Genomic DNA, 16,583 nt, shown 5'->3' with positions numbered 1-16,583 from the left:
TTTTTTTATTTCTGTATTGCTTATTGCACAAGAGTAAATCTGGATCATTGCCTTTTTCTCCTCAAAGTAATGCACGGAATTGAGCACAGTGCCAAACTTTTGTTATGAAATGGCACAATTTTGTGTTTGTGTAGAAGATGTATAACAAACAGACTGTTAGCTGCGCTTTTTATGGTGGGCAGGGAAGAGGAAGTAAAAAATACACCCTGGATAATAGACTTGACTTCTTTACAAACAAACCCAATGGATCCCTCTTTATGGTTTCATAGACATTTATGGTCCAGGTGCGTTTATTTAAACTCTTCCAGAACTCAGACAAAACTAGAAATGAAACATTCAAATGTGTTTAAACTGTCGGGGTTATGTTCTCACTCATTTCAGAGTCTCCTGGATGACTCTATATGTTTGGAGGCTTTGAGGAGGGAAAACAGCTATCTTTCAGAATTGGTAGGACTGTCCAGGATGAGGGATGGACTTGTTCTGGGTTGTCCCACAAAGCACATTCATGGTTGTTCCATGCACATGGAAGTAACAGATTTTACTTAACTTAACCAATAGTTTTTCTCATTAACTCTTCAGCGATAGAGTGGCTGGCTTCACAAGGGTGTGGCTTCCAATAATGAAAATAGTTGAGGCAAAAGCTAAATCAAGATTGCTTAACATCAACACTATTCACATTTTGGGCTGGAAAATTCTTTGTTATGGGGGCTACAGTGTGCATTGTAGGGTACCTAGCAGTATCCTTGGCTTCTTTTTAACTAAGTAAATGACAGTAGCAACCCTCCCAATTATGACGACCTCAGATATCTCCCAGACATTACCAAATATACCCTAGGGGGCACAATCACCCCCCCGTTTGAGAGCCACTTAGATAAGTAAGGTAAGTATTTGGGGAAATTAAGCATTTGCTTTATTCAAATCTTTAGTAGGTATTATTAATACCTCATCTTATTGGAACCTTATAACATCCCTTCCAGGTAGACTTTATTCATTTCCATTTTATACCTGAGGAAATAGGCTCAGAGAGAGTAAGTCACTTGACACATGTCACTCAGCTCAGTAGTAGACCTGTGTGACTTGAAAGCCTATGGTATTTGAAAAAAAAATGTGAACACCCAGAGGGAAATTTGATTAATTATCCCATAAGGCTCCTCCAAAGCCTGGTCTATGCCCTCAGAGGAGGAGTCCCTACTGATTTCAAATATTGAATTAACTAAGGAAAAGAGCAGTGGGGGAGGGTGGTAAGTAGAAAGAAGAAAGGAATGTACATAGAAAACAATTATGAAAAATTGAAGTAAAAGTAGGATTGTTTTCTTTAAAATTTTTGCAAAATTACAAAATTTCCATCCCAAATGGGCTAAATGTTAGAACTTACTTTATGTGGTGGTTTTCATGCATTGTTTTCCTACAGAAACAAAGATAGGGTCACTGACCAGAACATAGAGGCCAATTTAAACCTTTTGTCATTGATCTGTATTAGTTTGAGTTATGCATGCTCAGTACTGTGCCAGAGGGAGAAAGAAGAATATTTTCCTCTCATTTTCCTAGATAGGGGAACAACTCTGCATTAAATCTTTTGAGGGCCACCTGGTCGGTTAAGTGTCCAACTCTTGATCTCAGCTCAGGTCTTGATCTCAAGGTCATTGGGTGTGGAACCTACTTTAAAAAAAAATTAAACTTGGATAATGGGAAACAAGGCAGGCAACTGCACAATCTTGGATGTGGCATATTTCAACCAAACACATTGAGCTGCCTAGAAAGTAGAAAGACATAAACTATGAATAAAAAAAGTCCTACAAAAGACTGCGTTTATGTGCATGTAGAATAAAGAAAAATGAATAACCCACCTTACCTTCAAAACAATAATCAAATTCATCCCTTGTAATCAAATAGATAAATTGCAACTTGAGTGTTTATTATTTAATAGCATCCATTACGACTGTGATTACTTAGTACACATTACTAGATAAACATTCTATGGGTGAACCTTAAAGCAGACTTTCTTCTGGACACTGTTGCTTCTGTGTACTCTGGTAAAGTTTCTTTCCCATTGTAGCACTCTTTCCCTACCCCAGATCTTCGTTCAAGCTGCCCTCGTCATCACTGACCCAATCCTGTCATGCCTTTAAAGTGCAGATTGAGTTTCTCTTCTTTTAGTAAGCCTTTCCCAGTTCTTCATCTTCCTACACTATCTGAAATTCACTCAATTTATTCATACGATTACAAATTTTCTCCTCATTGCCCAGATTCAATGTAGACACTGCATGGGGGAAGGGGTTTTGTATTATTTGCTGATGTATGTCTAGCACCTAGAACAAAGCTTGGCCCATAGGAGACACCCAGTCTTTGTTTAATGAATGCTTTTGGACCAGAATTTTAGCCCTTTATACAGACTTATAGCACTATATAATATCAATGCCCATAAATCTTATTGCCTTAGTAAGGCCTTTAAGAGCAGAGATGGATCTCTATTACATATACAGACATGTAATATACATTGTGTACATAAAATATATATATATATATTTATCTTGCAGTTACATCTAATGATCACATAGAATATACTGGAAGAGGACTTTGCATAATACATTGGTTCTGAAGGTTGAGCATTATGAAGAAAGCAATAATGAGAGGGAGTTACCTTTTAGGTATCAGTGACTTCCAAACACCTGACCTTCACAGCTGCTGATACACATTTCCCTTCCTCCCTTTTTTCATCTCTTCTGTAATAAGGAGATTGTAAGAAAGTGTGTGAAACTTCTAGAAAACCTGAGGTATAGAAGTGGACCCCCCAAAAAAAGGTTATAAAAATCAGTACCTGCTTAAGGGATCGTATCATGAGGCTGAATTTTAAGTGAAAGCTGGCCTTTTTGTTGTTTGTTTTATAAACTTGCCCCAAATTATCCCATACACACTATCTGAACTGCTTCATTTCATTTTGTTAGACTGCATGAAACTCCACCCAGAAGAAGGGATTTGGGGCTAGCATGCATCCTTTTTAAAACTACAACTTCTAGGGGCGCATGTAGGTTAACTCAGTAGGTTAAGCGTCCAACTCTTGATTTTGGCTCAGTTGTAATCCAGCCCCACATCAGGCTCTATGCTCAGCAGGGATCTGCTGGAGATTCTCTCCCTCTGCCGATCCCCCTGCTCTCTCTCTTTTTTTCTCTCTCTCAAAATAAGCAAATCTTAAAAAACAAAACAAAAAGCACTACAACTTCTGGGTAGTTAGTGATCTTTGAGTCATTCATACGTATGTATGAACTACTTTAACCAACTATTATCCTTCTATCTATCACTCAGCTGAGGAAATTTCCCTGGTGAAATACAAACACACAGGGTGAGGGAGGTGCATCAAATGGGAACAGGGCAGACCCCAAGGTATTTTGGAATGTTTTCTAAGGCAGACCTTTCTTTCCCCTTCCCCCCACCAAAAAAAAGAGAAAACATATTTTCCTCCACCTCTCTTCTTTCTTTTCCAAGCAGCACACATAACTAAAAATGAAAGGGTAAAGTGAGAAATCATTGTAGTGATAGCACTTTCTATATTTTGACTATGGTGGTGGTGGTTCCATGAATAGATGCATGTGATACAATCTCATAAAATTAACACTGACATGCACGTGCACACACACACACACACATATACACACAGAGGAGCATGTGTAAAACTTGTGAAATCTGAATGAAGTGGGTGAATTATATCAACATCAATTTCCTGGTTACGCTACTATACTGTAGTAACGCAGGATGTTATGTGGGTGAAGGATAAATGAGAGTGCTCTGTATTAGTTCTCACAATTGCATGTGAATCTACAATAATGTTAAAATGCATAAAGGTTTTAAAACAAATTGACTGGGACAGTGTTTTCTTATAACAGCTGGCTGGCAGAGGGGTACAGAGAGGACTCCATCTAATCTGGGCAAGTTAGGCCAGGAGTGATGGTCATTATAGTGGTTTAAGCAAGTTTCAGCTGTGAAAACAAATATAAGAGCTATTATTGCTGGGATTTTTTTGTCTGTGTTATTATTGTCTAAAGTAAAGGGACTATAAGAGAGTGGCAGGGGGATGAAGAATGAATGAGAAAATAGAGGAAGACAAGAAGTGGGGGTCAATATAAAATGGATCATTTTCTTTTGTTCCAAGGCACCCTCATACTGGAAATCCTCAGCATGTAAAGAAGAGAAAACAATTGGGTATTTTGATATTAATAGACTAAATAATGACTTCTTATGTATCTGTCCTTGAAGGTTCCAAAGTTCAGGCACAAAATTTATTCTTAAAATCTTCTGGGAGGACAAGGCTACTCTTCTATTCTTTTTTCTCAATCTCTCTCTCTCTCTCATTCTCTCTCTCTCTCTCCCTCTCTTTTTCTTCCCCCTCCCACTCACTTTGTTGACAGGTGACAATCTTGACTTAAGTCCAATGCTCCCTTGAAGGGTATTGCAGCAAAAGAAATTAATGATCCTTAAAATTTTGTTTCACAGCAAACAATTCTTCAAAGAGTTCATCACATATTGCCAGCATTATTCTTTTGCACATTCTCATTTTTTTTATGCTAGGTATTCTATTAGCTTTGTTTCTAGGTGATCAATAGAAATTATCTCATTTTAAGAATTTGGATTTTATTTGGAAATGCCTTTTCAGGTAAATCAGTTTTATTCTAGTGGGAAGATAAAGCCCATTGTCTTCAAAACTTCAAGTAAAATAGTTTTCAATGCTTCATCTCCATTATTCACTGAAATTTTTGAAGCAATTTGAGTAGCCCTGTAGCACTCAATATTTATTAGGCATATGAACTGATTTTTCCAACTGTGATAACCTTGTAATCATGTGCATTTTGGTGTTTATTTAAATTTATCTAGTACTGTACTTAATCGGTTTTGTCCTTTGTCATTTGAAAAGGTTGATTAAGTTCATTGTCAATAAAGTTTAAAGATGCATAATGAATTTCCAATTCATCAAAATAGTTTGCACCAGAGAGTCTTTATTCTATCCTCTTATCTTTGATTTGTGATGATAGAATTTAACATTCTAGACCCTGGAGTTGTTTCCAACATACCGCTTATTTGAGGGATATGCAGTCAAGTACAGTGGATCCCTCAGATCTGCATACTGTATTTTCTCAATCAAAGTATATTCTTTGTAAAAAAAAAAAAATTCTATGATTTGTCTAATGATTTAAAAAATTAATGTTTATTCATTTGGAAATTATATCCTACCTACTTTCATTAAAAAGCAGGTATGGTAGCTTACCATAAGAGCAACATAAAACATCTTTAGTTTCTACACAATTAGTAATCTTATGTTATTTTTCCACTTTTATGAGTTTTTCCTTTGTATTTTAGCAATGTCCTTTATACTCCCCTTAGATCGAACTACAGGATTCCCCAATCTGCTGAATTTCACCTTGTGTTTCCTTGTCACCTGTCTGCATTTCCTCTCTCCTGCTAGAGCTCACACTCCTGAGGAGCAGAGGTGCTGTCTGATTTAGATGAGCTCCTCTGTGGTGCTTTGTAGGTCTTCAGTTTGGACATCATGTCATTCATTGTTTCCCGACTGGGCCAGTAATGAACTAAATGCTTCCCTCTACGTATACAGTTCCTGTTTTTAGGTAAAATGTGTGAGCTGATGCATGAGCTCTCTCAATCCACGAATTAAAACATGTTGCCTTTACTTTGAGGGAGGCACTATCAGAGCTGTTCACTAGTGGTTGGTTAACAGATTCCCAAAGAATTCTTATCCTGTGGTTTACATAGCAATCTATATTATCTCCTGGTGGCTCTCACGACAACTCTCAGAAACAGGTTTACTTTTTCATTTCTGAAGAAGAGTTCTTCAGGAGCTTTCCTGGAAAAATGTGTGAAAGGACTTGAGTTCAAGTCTTCTTACTCTGAGGTTAGTGTTCATCCCAGTAGACCACATCTGGCTCCAGGAGGAAGCTTCTATGAAGTCAAGTCTGAGAGCAAAACCAAAAGCCCAGACTGAGCTCGTTTTTACCCCTGCTGCTTCCAGGAAATCATGCACACCTGTGTGGGATAGGAGTCATCAGCACTGAAGTATTTACCTGTAATTTCTTGGGTACCTACCTTCTTATCCACAGAGTAAAGAGTCATACCCCTAAGATAATGGGTGCCTGTGGGTATTTGCTGTACTGCTTCGGTGGCCAGCGGCATGGGAGAGTATGCAGTATAAGTATGGGATAAGCCCTGGGGAATCCTGCTAATTTGAGTAGTACATCAACCCAAAGCTCTGTACCACAAGACTGTTAATGCCTTCAGGGCTGCAAGCATGTTCCCTTATATGGAAGATTTCTTAGGGTCTAACATAGTACCTGGTACACAGTAGCAATATTTGCTAAATAAATAGTTTGTGGCAGGAAATATAAAAATACTCAATCTTAAAGTTGTAGAATGTCATATAAAGATATATGGACCAGAAAAGACACTAGAAGGTCTCTTTCTAAATATTTTGGTATTTAGATTCAATAAAGTCTCTTATAAATTCACAAAATTCATGAATTCTGCCCTTTAACTGAGAAAGGTCTATGTCAAGTTATATCAGACTTAATGTAGATGTTGTCAGTTATGCAAGACAAAGTGAAAAGAATATTTTCAGGTTTATACAAGGCATATTAAGAGGCTTAAAATTAAGAATGAAAATTTTGATCTTTGTAGGTTTAACAGGAATTAAAACACTGGGTCATTATGTATGAGTAAACTTTAATATCAGCGTTATATCAATGAGCAGCCACTTATAAAAAACACACTCACAAAACAAATATTATGAGGTATCACAATGGCCTCATTGAAATTATTTCCCAAATATTAACCTTAAGAAAGTAGAGTCAAATATCAACACTGCCTATAATACTTAAATCTTCCAAGCTGCCTAATTCAGGCAGTAGCATACAGCACGTATTTATGTCCTCCCTCACCCTGACTCTCTCTCAACGGCTGTCAAATGACTTTCACTAATTCTGTCTTAGAAAATGTGCAAAAAGGATTTCCATAGAGGTCTTTGGAGATTTCCTGTGTCCTCATGTGTGTAATAGGTTGGGTCAAGTAACAATAAAGGAAGAAGGAAGAATAGGAATTTTGTTTTACGTATTTTCCTCCTTCTGGCCACTGAAAGAAAAAAAGAATAAAAAGGCAAATTATACCATAAAAATGATATCAGTGTTAAATTAAATTAAGATCATATGTTTGGCTGTGGCAGCCATAATCTTCTGATTATTGAGGAGATTGTTGGTAATGAAGTACATTTTTAAGAAATATTTTTAGTGTATACCCAATACATGCACAAACTGTGAGATATGCATCTAATAAAATGATAGATTAGAAATTGCCTAGCACCTAAATTCATGCTTTTCAAAACAGCTATTTATAGAAAGTAAAGTGATATTTAAGCTACCCCAGTAGAATATTATAATCTGCCTTCTATTACCTTAGATAATAGTACCATATTTTAAAATAACGTTGTAAACCATTCAATTATTTATTCACACCTAAGTTCCATAAATTGGAAGATTTTGGATTGTGCAAGAAAAGAATTATTTTTACAAAATTAAGACCTCACTGTCATGGCTTAAAGACATTGCTGTGAAACAAGTTATGCTATAGATAAAAATAAACCAAACCAACATGAATTTTTAATAAACAAAAAAGTATTTTATGGAGACATTAGAAACAACTATTAATTTTAATCTTTTTCTGTTACAAAATGAAACATCAGTGAATCTGGCCGTGCTGGATATTTAATATGTATTTCTTTTCCTGATAGGTCCTTAACACTTACAGTAAAATCTCCACAGACCTGGATGATGATCTCAGCCTGGGGAGAGCCTATGAAGCAATAGCCAAGGTCCTGCAGAGGTAAGTTAGCACATCCTTGTCTTGCTGTCACTGTGAATTCACTCAGCTGTGAAAGACTTAAATTGTTTGAGGTCTGTCGCTTTCCATTACTGCCTGCTTAAATTTTAAGCAGTGCCCTTCTTAAGTGACCCTTTCATCGTTAAGTTATTTTAAACCAATGTGGTATTTTAAAATATCCACCTAAACTCTCCTTTGTCTATTCCTCCTTTGTACTATTTTATTTTTGATTTTTTTGTAAGTTTAGTGATGACCTTGAATGAAAGGGAAAAATCAGGTCACATCTCACAGGTTAAAAAAGCAAGAGCACAGAAATATATAGTACGCTTCAGTAACTGTGGCTCACCGTAACCTTTCCGGATCTCTTCTTGAAGGAAAGTTTTCACTTATGCTTCAATCCTGCTTCTTCCATTAAGACATCTCTCTTCTGAGCGTACATTTATGGGTAAACAACTGAATGGAAAAATGATATTTCTGCTATTTCATTCAAAACAGAAAATTTAATAAAGTATACCTGAACAACAAATTTTTCCATGGAAAACATATGATTTGCCCTTCACTTGTTGTATTGTGATCATTGTGTAGTCCACTTAATTATCGCATTATGTTGTAATGTTATTATTTAATTCAAGTTATAATAAGAAAAGTTACAAAATTAAGGCTTTGGTTTTTGGTATGTTATCTTATACCATGATATGGATGGCTTTTTAATAATGGTGGTGGTAACAGTAGTAGTAGTTAGTAGTGGTAAGAAGAAGAAAAAGAATGGATATAGTTGTTTCAAGTTCTAATTTCCATATTTCAGCTTGTAAACACATACGAGGTAGTGTTTTAAAAGATAAAATTGTTATTTAAAAGGCATTTAAAAGGTTAAATGCCTACCGAACTGAAAGTACATCACCATTATATAATTGCCACTGCCAATATAATAATAATTAACAAATAAATAATTCAATATTAAAATACCAACGCCAATGAAATGAAAGTTCCCTACAAAATACCAGATAAAAGACAATATAAAGAAAGTATGGCTATTTACCTGAGGAAGGCAGGGCCAGCCATGGATAAGGTAAGCAACCCATGATTATTATGGTTCTTCCAAATAGAGATTGGTAACTAGTCTGTGGAAAAGCAGTCCAGCTATCCCTTAAACTTTCACTTTCCACGTAACAATAACAACTGGAAAGAAGCAGATGTTTGGGCACAAAGAAGAGTTTTGTAAGTTCTCAATTTAGCGTCTGTTTGTAACACACCAACTCTGACCTTTGGTTCAGTTCATTTTGATTATTAAATTACTTAGCTCTGCTGTTAACACTGCCCAGAATCAGTATAAAATGGTTGGAGTTTTGTCTTGCTTTGTAGTCGCAGGCCTGGCCTAAGCCTATGCAGTAAATAAGTGTATCCCTAATTTTATGGTTATAAAATTTTTTATAAAATAATTTTTACAAAATGACATTTGTTCCAGGATAACTAAAGAGATAAAATTCCAGGGGAAAATATTTTCTTTTATAAACATATATTGAGCACCTACCATGCCATAAGGGTTGGAATGCTCTCTTGGTTACTGACAGCTTTTATTTTTTAAACTTCTAGATGCATGAGGTTGTCTTAAAATATTCTCATGTGTTAGGGCAGCCCAGGTGGCTCAGCGGGTTAGTGCCACCTTCAGCCCAGGGCGGGATCCTGGAGACACAGGATTGAGTCCCATGTCGGGCTCCCTGCAGGGAACCTGCTTCTCCCTCTGCCTCTGCCTGTGTTTCTGTCTCTGTGTGTGTGTGTGTGTGTCTCTAATGAATAAATGAATAAAACTTTTTAAAAAATAAAATAAAATAATTCTCACGTGTTAAAAACAAGTGACTCTCTTGGAATATTTTAATCTCCACTCAAGGATCTGAATTCCTGGTCTATACAGTAAAAGCTAAAAGGAGAGTTGAACAATTATATGATAAATATTGGCAACACTAACAGACAAATGATTTGATGTTTTGATTTGGCTGATGGAGTGTTATTGGGGGCTTAGATGTGGAAAAGGATACAGCTATATTTGATACATCATAAAGGAGGGTGTGTTTCTAGCAGGAATCGGGACAATTCTATTCCAACACTCTGGGTACTTGCCTTGGGGCAAACATATAATAGGCAGGAAGATTGATTCCCCACCTCCCTTTTACACCAAATGAAACAAATTCCACTTATAAGAATTCCCATCTATAAGTACCAATGAGGCCATTGATGATTTGCATGGTAGACCTGGGTTCTTAGTTTCATAATGTTATGTGATACATTAGAAAGTACAAGAGATGCTTCTTCTGGGGCTGTAGGGAAGAAGTACCCCAGGGACACTGCAAGCTTTCCAGTGCAAATCTACCATTTTGCAGCATTATTAGTAGTTATAGAGTTGCATTAAGGGGAGTATAAGCCTCAGCATATTCTTTTACTATTTGTGCAAAATAACTCAAGATACAGATGTTTCAAAAACAAACATTCTTTTCAGGTAGACAACACACCCTAGTTACCTAAGAAGACTTATTAAATCGAGTCCACTGATTACTAAAAATGCCGTGATACATATTTTGTGGTCATTTTTTAAAAATCTCATTTTAAGGGCTTGATGTTCTTTGATATATGCACATACACACACACACACACACACACACACGCACATATCCTTTCAGAGTTCTAAACTGCCCTCCGATTAGCAGCAACATGCAAGAAATGAAGCACAACCAAAATAGAGGAAATTATGGTAGTGGAGGTGGAGAAGTAAATCAAGCTGCATACGAAGCTTCACATCTTCTCTAAATCTTTTTTCTAACCTGTACAATTGCACAAGTTTCACTAATGGTAGTCCTATCCCTATAAATATACTTTATCTCTTTAAAGGAAATGGAAGAGGATAGCCATGTCTAGCATAAGTGTGTGTCTAAGGCTATCAGCTGAGTGTGCATGAAAAGTGAATAATCTCTAAGGCTAGAAGCTTCTAAAATGGTTATAAGAATTTATACTAAGACTTCAATTGAAAAACATGCCATATTCCCTCAAGACTAAGGACTTGGTAATACAGAGTTGTCCATTTGGTAATGCTGGACCCAGCCATGCCATTAGAGTTATTGATGAAGGCTTTAATAGTGAACAGTGTTTGTTATTTTTGCTGTTGTTCTAAATAATATTAATTGCACAAGGGGCTAAGGAGCGTAAAAGAAAATAAGCATTACAATGTCTTTCCCTGCCCCACTTGGAATACTAGTGAAAAAAGGAGGGAGGGTTGATATCCTAAAATGATAAAAAACACGTATGACACAGCTATAAAAGCCAGAATTATGGTCCATAAAACAAAGAGAGAGTGAGTTGAGAAATTGCCAAGTAAATATTATTATTAACAAAGACAGACAATTTGAGTAATACAGAGAGCAAAATTCCTCAGTTTTCTTTACTGCATTTTTTTGCCTCATTTACTGAAATAACTCATTTTACTGAAATGCCTTGACTCTCCAAATAATCAGCATGACTTTTGAAAAGAATCTAGGGGGAAAAATTCACAAAATGAGAATTGTTCAAGACACATTGGTCACAACTAGCCTACCTCTGGGCTTAATTCCATACTCATTGTAAATTTTCTTGCAAACTCGGGTTAAATTATTTCCTAGAAAACTTTCCACAGTGGAGATCTTTCAATCAATCAGTACAAAGTTTCAAGTGTGAAAATTACCTTTCTGTTATAGCTGAAAATTAATTTCTTTTTGCTTGAGAGAAATGACATGCCCTAGTAATTTTCATATATTCTTTAAAATGGAACATCCAGGCTTTGATGCAAAATTTCCTAAAAATGACCCCCCAAAAATACATCAAAAACATTTCTATTAATTCATGAAATTAAGAATAGCTTTTTACATTTTCTCCTGTCACTGATTCCATTTGCCTTATTACTTTCATCTGTGGCCCACAAACTTGGTGGCACAATCAACAAACCCCTTAGTGGCTGTTTCATCTCTGCTCTATTTGATTTCTTCTCTCTGAGTAAATGATTAAGTTTTCATGCATTGGTTCAACCAAAATCTATGTTCACTCAACCACATCCTTTATTGATTACTTCTACTGCAAACAGTAGGCCAAGTGTGATATACATAATTGGACAGTTGTCAGGGGATGTGGGTGTTAACAGTCCTGTTTTCCCAGTTGGAAACTGGAATCACCTTGATACACAAATATTCTGCACTGTTTCATTCTCATCCTTTGGACCGAGGAGTCCTGGTCCTCAGAATATATGTTTTTAACTCTCTAAGGCCTGGTTGAATGAATTTAATGATTATACCATATAATATGCTGCTCAAGTTGCACCTGTGCACTGCATATAGAAAACTGGAATTAATATTTGTCTAACATTTTAACCTTGTCCTTTAACTTATACAAATAATCTAGCTTTTCTAGAAGAAAATATTTGATTCTTTCCCTTCCAAGGAAAGATTGGCTTCTAAATCTATTGCGAACTTTGAAATTTGGAGATCCTTTAAGCAGCACATAACGTTTGTATTTCAGATGCTATAGTAACCATTTTGCTGGCTGTAGAACTGTACATTCATAGAATAGAGCATATATTGTATAACAGAAAGACTTTTTCTCTAGCATTATTTGTTAGAGCAAGTTCCCAGGTAATTTCAGATGTTCTGGAAATCTGTCGCTACTTTGGGAGAAAAACAACTGGACTCACTCAGCAATAGTTTCATTCATACTATTTTGTATTTCTTGCTCACTGAACTTGGTTTTTTGCTTGTGTGTGTTGTGCTTTAACAATCCTCAGCAGGCCAAACCTAATCCAAAATGTACTTCCATCAAAAATACATCAGCCTTTATGAATATGAACATAAATAACCTTCAGTGAGTCCATTTTAGCTAAATAAAAATAATAATTTTTCCCTGAGGTTTTAAAGTGATATGCAAAGAAGCTCTGCTTTTTTTTTTCTAAATTTTCTTTTCTTTTTTTTTTTTTTTTTTTTTTGTGATAGTCACAGAGAGAGAGAGAGAGAGGCAGAGACATAGGCAGAGGGAGAAGCAGGCTCCATGCACCGGGAGCCCGATGTGGGATTCGATCCCGGGTCTCCAGGATCGCGCCCTGGGCCAAAGGCAGGCGCCGAACCACTGCGCCACCCAGTGATCCCTGCTTTTTTTTTCTTACATCGTCAACTTTTTTTCTTAAATATTACAGTCCAAGAGCTTGGAGAGTTCACATCAGTTTGATAAAACATTTTTACTTCTAGAAGTCCACAATTTGTTCAAGATTCTAAATAGTGTACTCTTTTATTTATTAATAATTTTATATTCTCTGGCTCTCTCAATGCCATTTGAGTTGTTTCACAAAACAAATATTTAAATTTGTGAGTGTACTCTCATGCTACTTTACTCCATGTCTGCATTTGAAATATTCCTCAAGCAATTCATAATTTTTCTGGAGAATTGAGCTATGCCTAAATGTGGAAGAAAATTATTCATGATTTTGTCATGAAAAAATGAGAACAGAATCAAACAGCAATATTCACAACATCAGGAATGTGAAATTCCATTCTACTTCTGATACATAGAGCATTCTTTTGCTGATAAGAAAGAAAAAAAAGAATGCATCTGATAGTACCCAGCGCTCAAGTAAACAAAAAGTGTTAATTCTTTGACCCTGCCCCCTAAAAGCCAGACACCAGGACTTTACCTGCTGTCTGTCTATCTTGCAGAGTTGTATGTTTACATTATGGCATTTCATTCATTGCATAATGGAAGATTTGCAAAAAATAACACTTAGCAGGATGCCTGGGTGGCTCAGCCTCTGACTCCTGATTTTGACTCAGGTCATGATCTCAGGGTCCTGGAATTGAGCCTCCCCCCTCCCCCACATTGGGCTCTGCACTCAGCTGGGAGTCTGATTTGCCTGTCTCCTCTCTCTGCCCTTCCCCCTCAAAGTGCATGTGTGCAAGAGCACACACACGCTCTCTCTCAAATAAAATAAATAAATCTGTAAAGCAATCTAACTTATTTTTGCAAATACACCATAGCTTATTTATGAAAATGAACATTATGCTTCTCAAATCTTGGGAGGTTATCCCAAATTGATACCTCTAATCCTGACATTAACTGTTTAAAATTAAACTTTTTTGAAATGATGTCTGAGCTTGTGGCATATACCTTCGATATGTTTATCAAAATGTATATTATGTATATATATATATAATAGCAGCACATCATTGTTTGAGAGGTGGGTTTGGTCTCTGGAAACAGCCAAAAGTATTTAGAGTCACATTTAGAAAATTCAGTAAATGATCTCTATGTGTAACTCAATTTTTTAAACAAAATCCATTAAATTACTTATGAATGCTTTACACTACTGTACCATGCAGGAGTTTCCTTTTAAAAAAAAAAGATTTTATTTATTTATTCATGAGAGACACACAGAGAGAGAGGCAGAGACACAGGCAGAGAGAGAAGCAGCTTCCCTGATCCCAATGTGGGACTCGATCCTGGGACTCCAGGATCATGCCCTGAGCCAAAGGCAGACACTCAACTGCTGAGCCAACCAGGAGTTTCCTAAAGAGAAATTCCAAAATTTTCATAAGCCTCATCATTAGATGAGGAAAGGGGAAAAAAATCAGGGCTAGAAATATGGATTTGCCAGACATATGCATATAGGAGTTTAGGGCATGGCATCATAGGAAATTACCCATAGAAAGCTTAAGCTTTTCATGGAGGGGAAAGGAATGATTGAGAGAGAACTCTAGAAATAGCCAACTTTGGGCAGGCAGAGACCTCAATGTCAGTGAGATATCTGGGAAAATGAGAGACACAGAAGAAAGAGAACAGAGTTGGAATAAAAGTCCTAGATGGTAGGGAGGGAAAAATACTTGGGAAAAGATCAGACACTTAGCAGCAACTCAGAACTTGCATTGAAGATCTGTGTAAATGAGGAGGAGAAAGAAAGATGGGAGTAGAGCAAAGGATCTGTGAATCTATAAGCACACAAACATTTTATGCAGTTCAAAATTCAAAGATGTTTTCCACAATACATATTATAATTTTTCAAAGGTCTATGGATGCTTTGAGATGAAAATTGTATTCACTGGATTTGGGTCCAGATCTGTTTGGCTTCCTTTAAAGACTAAATTTACCCCAAAACACTAGACTTGCTCTTGTGAAGATATTCAAATAAATGTGCTCTAGGTTTTAAAGCACTTTAGACAGTTTGTAGTATTTATCACAGTTAATTCTTTGTACAAATGTTTAAACTTATCTCTCCAAATTGACAGTGAAACACTTTAGAGGCAGGAACCATAGTCCCCAGAAACTAACACATTGTAGGGCATTTGATAGTCTCTCAAGGAAGTTACTGAAATAAAAAGATTTTCTTGATATTACCAAAATATCCAGGAGAAAGGAGTTGACAATCATGGACTCCAAACTTCCAATGACTGATAGTCTCAATTTACCTGGGAGCTTAATTTTTATGAGTATTGCATAAACATTTCCCTTTTCAAATTTTCAGCCATTCCTTTATTTAAAAATATAGGAAGCCTAGTATATTCTAAGCACTCTGGTCATAACTATATGCCATTCTAAACATTTTGCCAGTATATTTATAACAACTTGTATAGATGACTTTAGTGACACCTAAGATTTCACAGCTGAGGGACACTTGCAAGAACAAACTATCATTCACCTTTTATAAACTTTTTAAAGGTTAGCTAGAAAAATATAACAGCTTTATTGAGATATAAGTCACATACCATACAACTCACCCATCTTTTTTGACATTTGAAGACTAGTTTTATTAAATATTTAGTATAGATCAAAGACTATGGGATAACAATGCAGCTGTTCCTCAGAGCTGCTGTGTTTATTTCCATGCAGATCACAGGAAAATAGCATGTAGACAAAATAGTTAATTTTAGTTAGTGTTTAAAGGCAGCTTGAGAGAGGGTATCCAAGATGGTAGCATATGAAGATCCTGAACCTACTTCTCTTAGACACACTAAATCCATAGCTACATATGAAATAATTCCTTCTGAAAAAGACCTGAACACTAGCTGAACAGCACCTTTACAACAAACAATAAGAGAACCACATCTAGGGGCACCTGAGTGTCTCAGTGGTTGAGCATCTGCCTTTCACTCAGATTGTGATCCCAGGGTCCTGGGATTGAGTCTCACATCAGGCTCCCCCAGGGATCCTGCTTCTCCCTCTATCTATATCTCTGCCTCTCTCCCTATGTCTCTCATGAATAAATAAATAAAATATTTAAAAAAAAAAAAAAAGAGCCACATCTAGATGAGCAATAGAGGCTGAGATGCATTCTCATTAAAACCCCACCTGCAACATGGCAATCCACAATTGGGAGTGATTTTACAAATCTTTAACTACTCCCTAAGGAATATGGGGTTCATGCCCCACATCAGGCACCCCAACCCCTGACCTGCAATGGAGAGGCAAGCCCCGAAAATGTCTGGCTTTGAAAACCAACAAGGCTCACATCCAGGAAACCCAAAGGGCTGCAGGGAACTAGAGTACTTCTCTTAAACAGCTTGTATGCAGACTAACTTACCCCAGTGACCAGGACAAAAGTAGCAGTTTGAAAAGTACATAGACTATATGTGAAGTTTGCTAATCTTAAAGCATATGCCAGAGGGGCAGAACCCTATGGGGGGCTCTCCAGGAACAGAGGCATTGGTGGGTGCCAT

At 36.6% G+C, this 16,583-nt stretch overlaps 1 protein-coding gene across 1 annotated transcript in view; it reads left to right on the top strand.

Annotated features, from left to right (window-relative positions):
* TTC29 (tetratricopeptide repeat domain 29) overlaps positions 1-16,583 on the top strand; it is a 247,827-nt gene that overhangs the window by 118,021 nt on the left and 113,223 nt on the right. The window contains exon 9 of the mRNA XM_026018176.2: positions 7,784-7,875. Within this exon, the coding sequence (XP_025873961.2) occupies positions 7,784-7,875 (92 nt within the window). The remainder of the gene's footprint in view (positions 1-7,783; positions 7,876-16,583) is intronic.

This window comes from Vulpes vulpes, chromosome 10 (genome assembly GCF_048418805.1).
Source record: "Vulpes vulpes isolate BD-2025 chromosome 10, VulVul3, whole genome shotgun sequence".
Taxonomy (NCBI): Eukaryota; Metazoa; Chordata; class Mammalia; order Carnivora; family Canidae; genus Vulpes; species Vulpes vulpes.
Note: the sequence above shows the minus strand (reverse complement) of the source record. Positions and strands in the feature narration are given on the sequence as shown.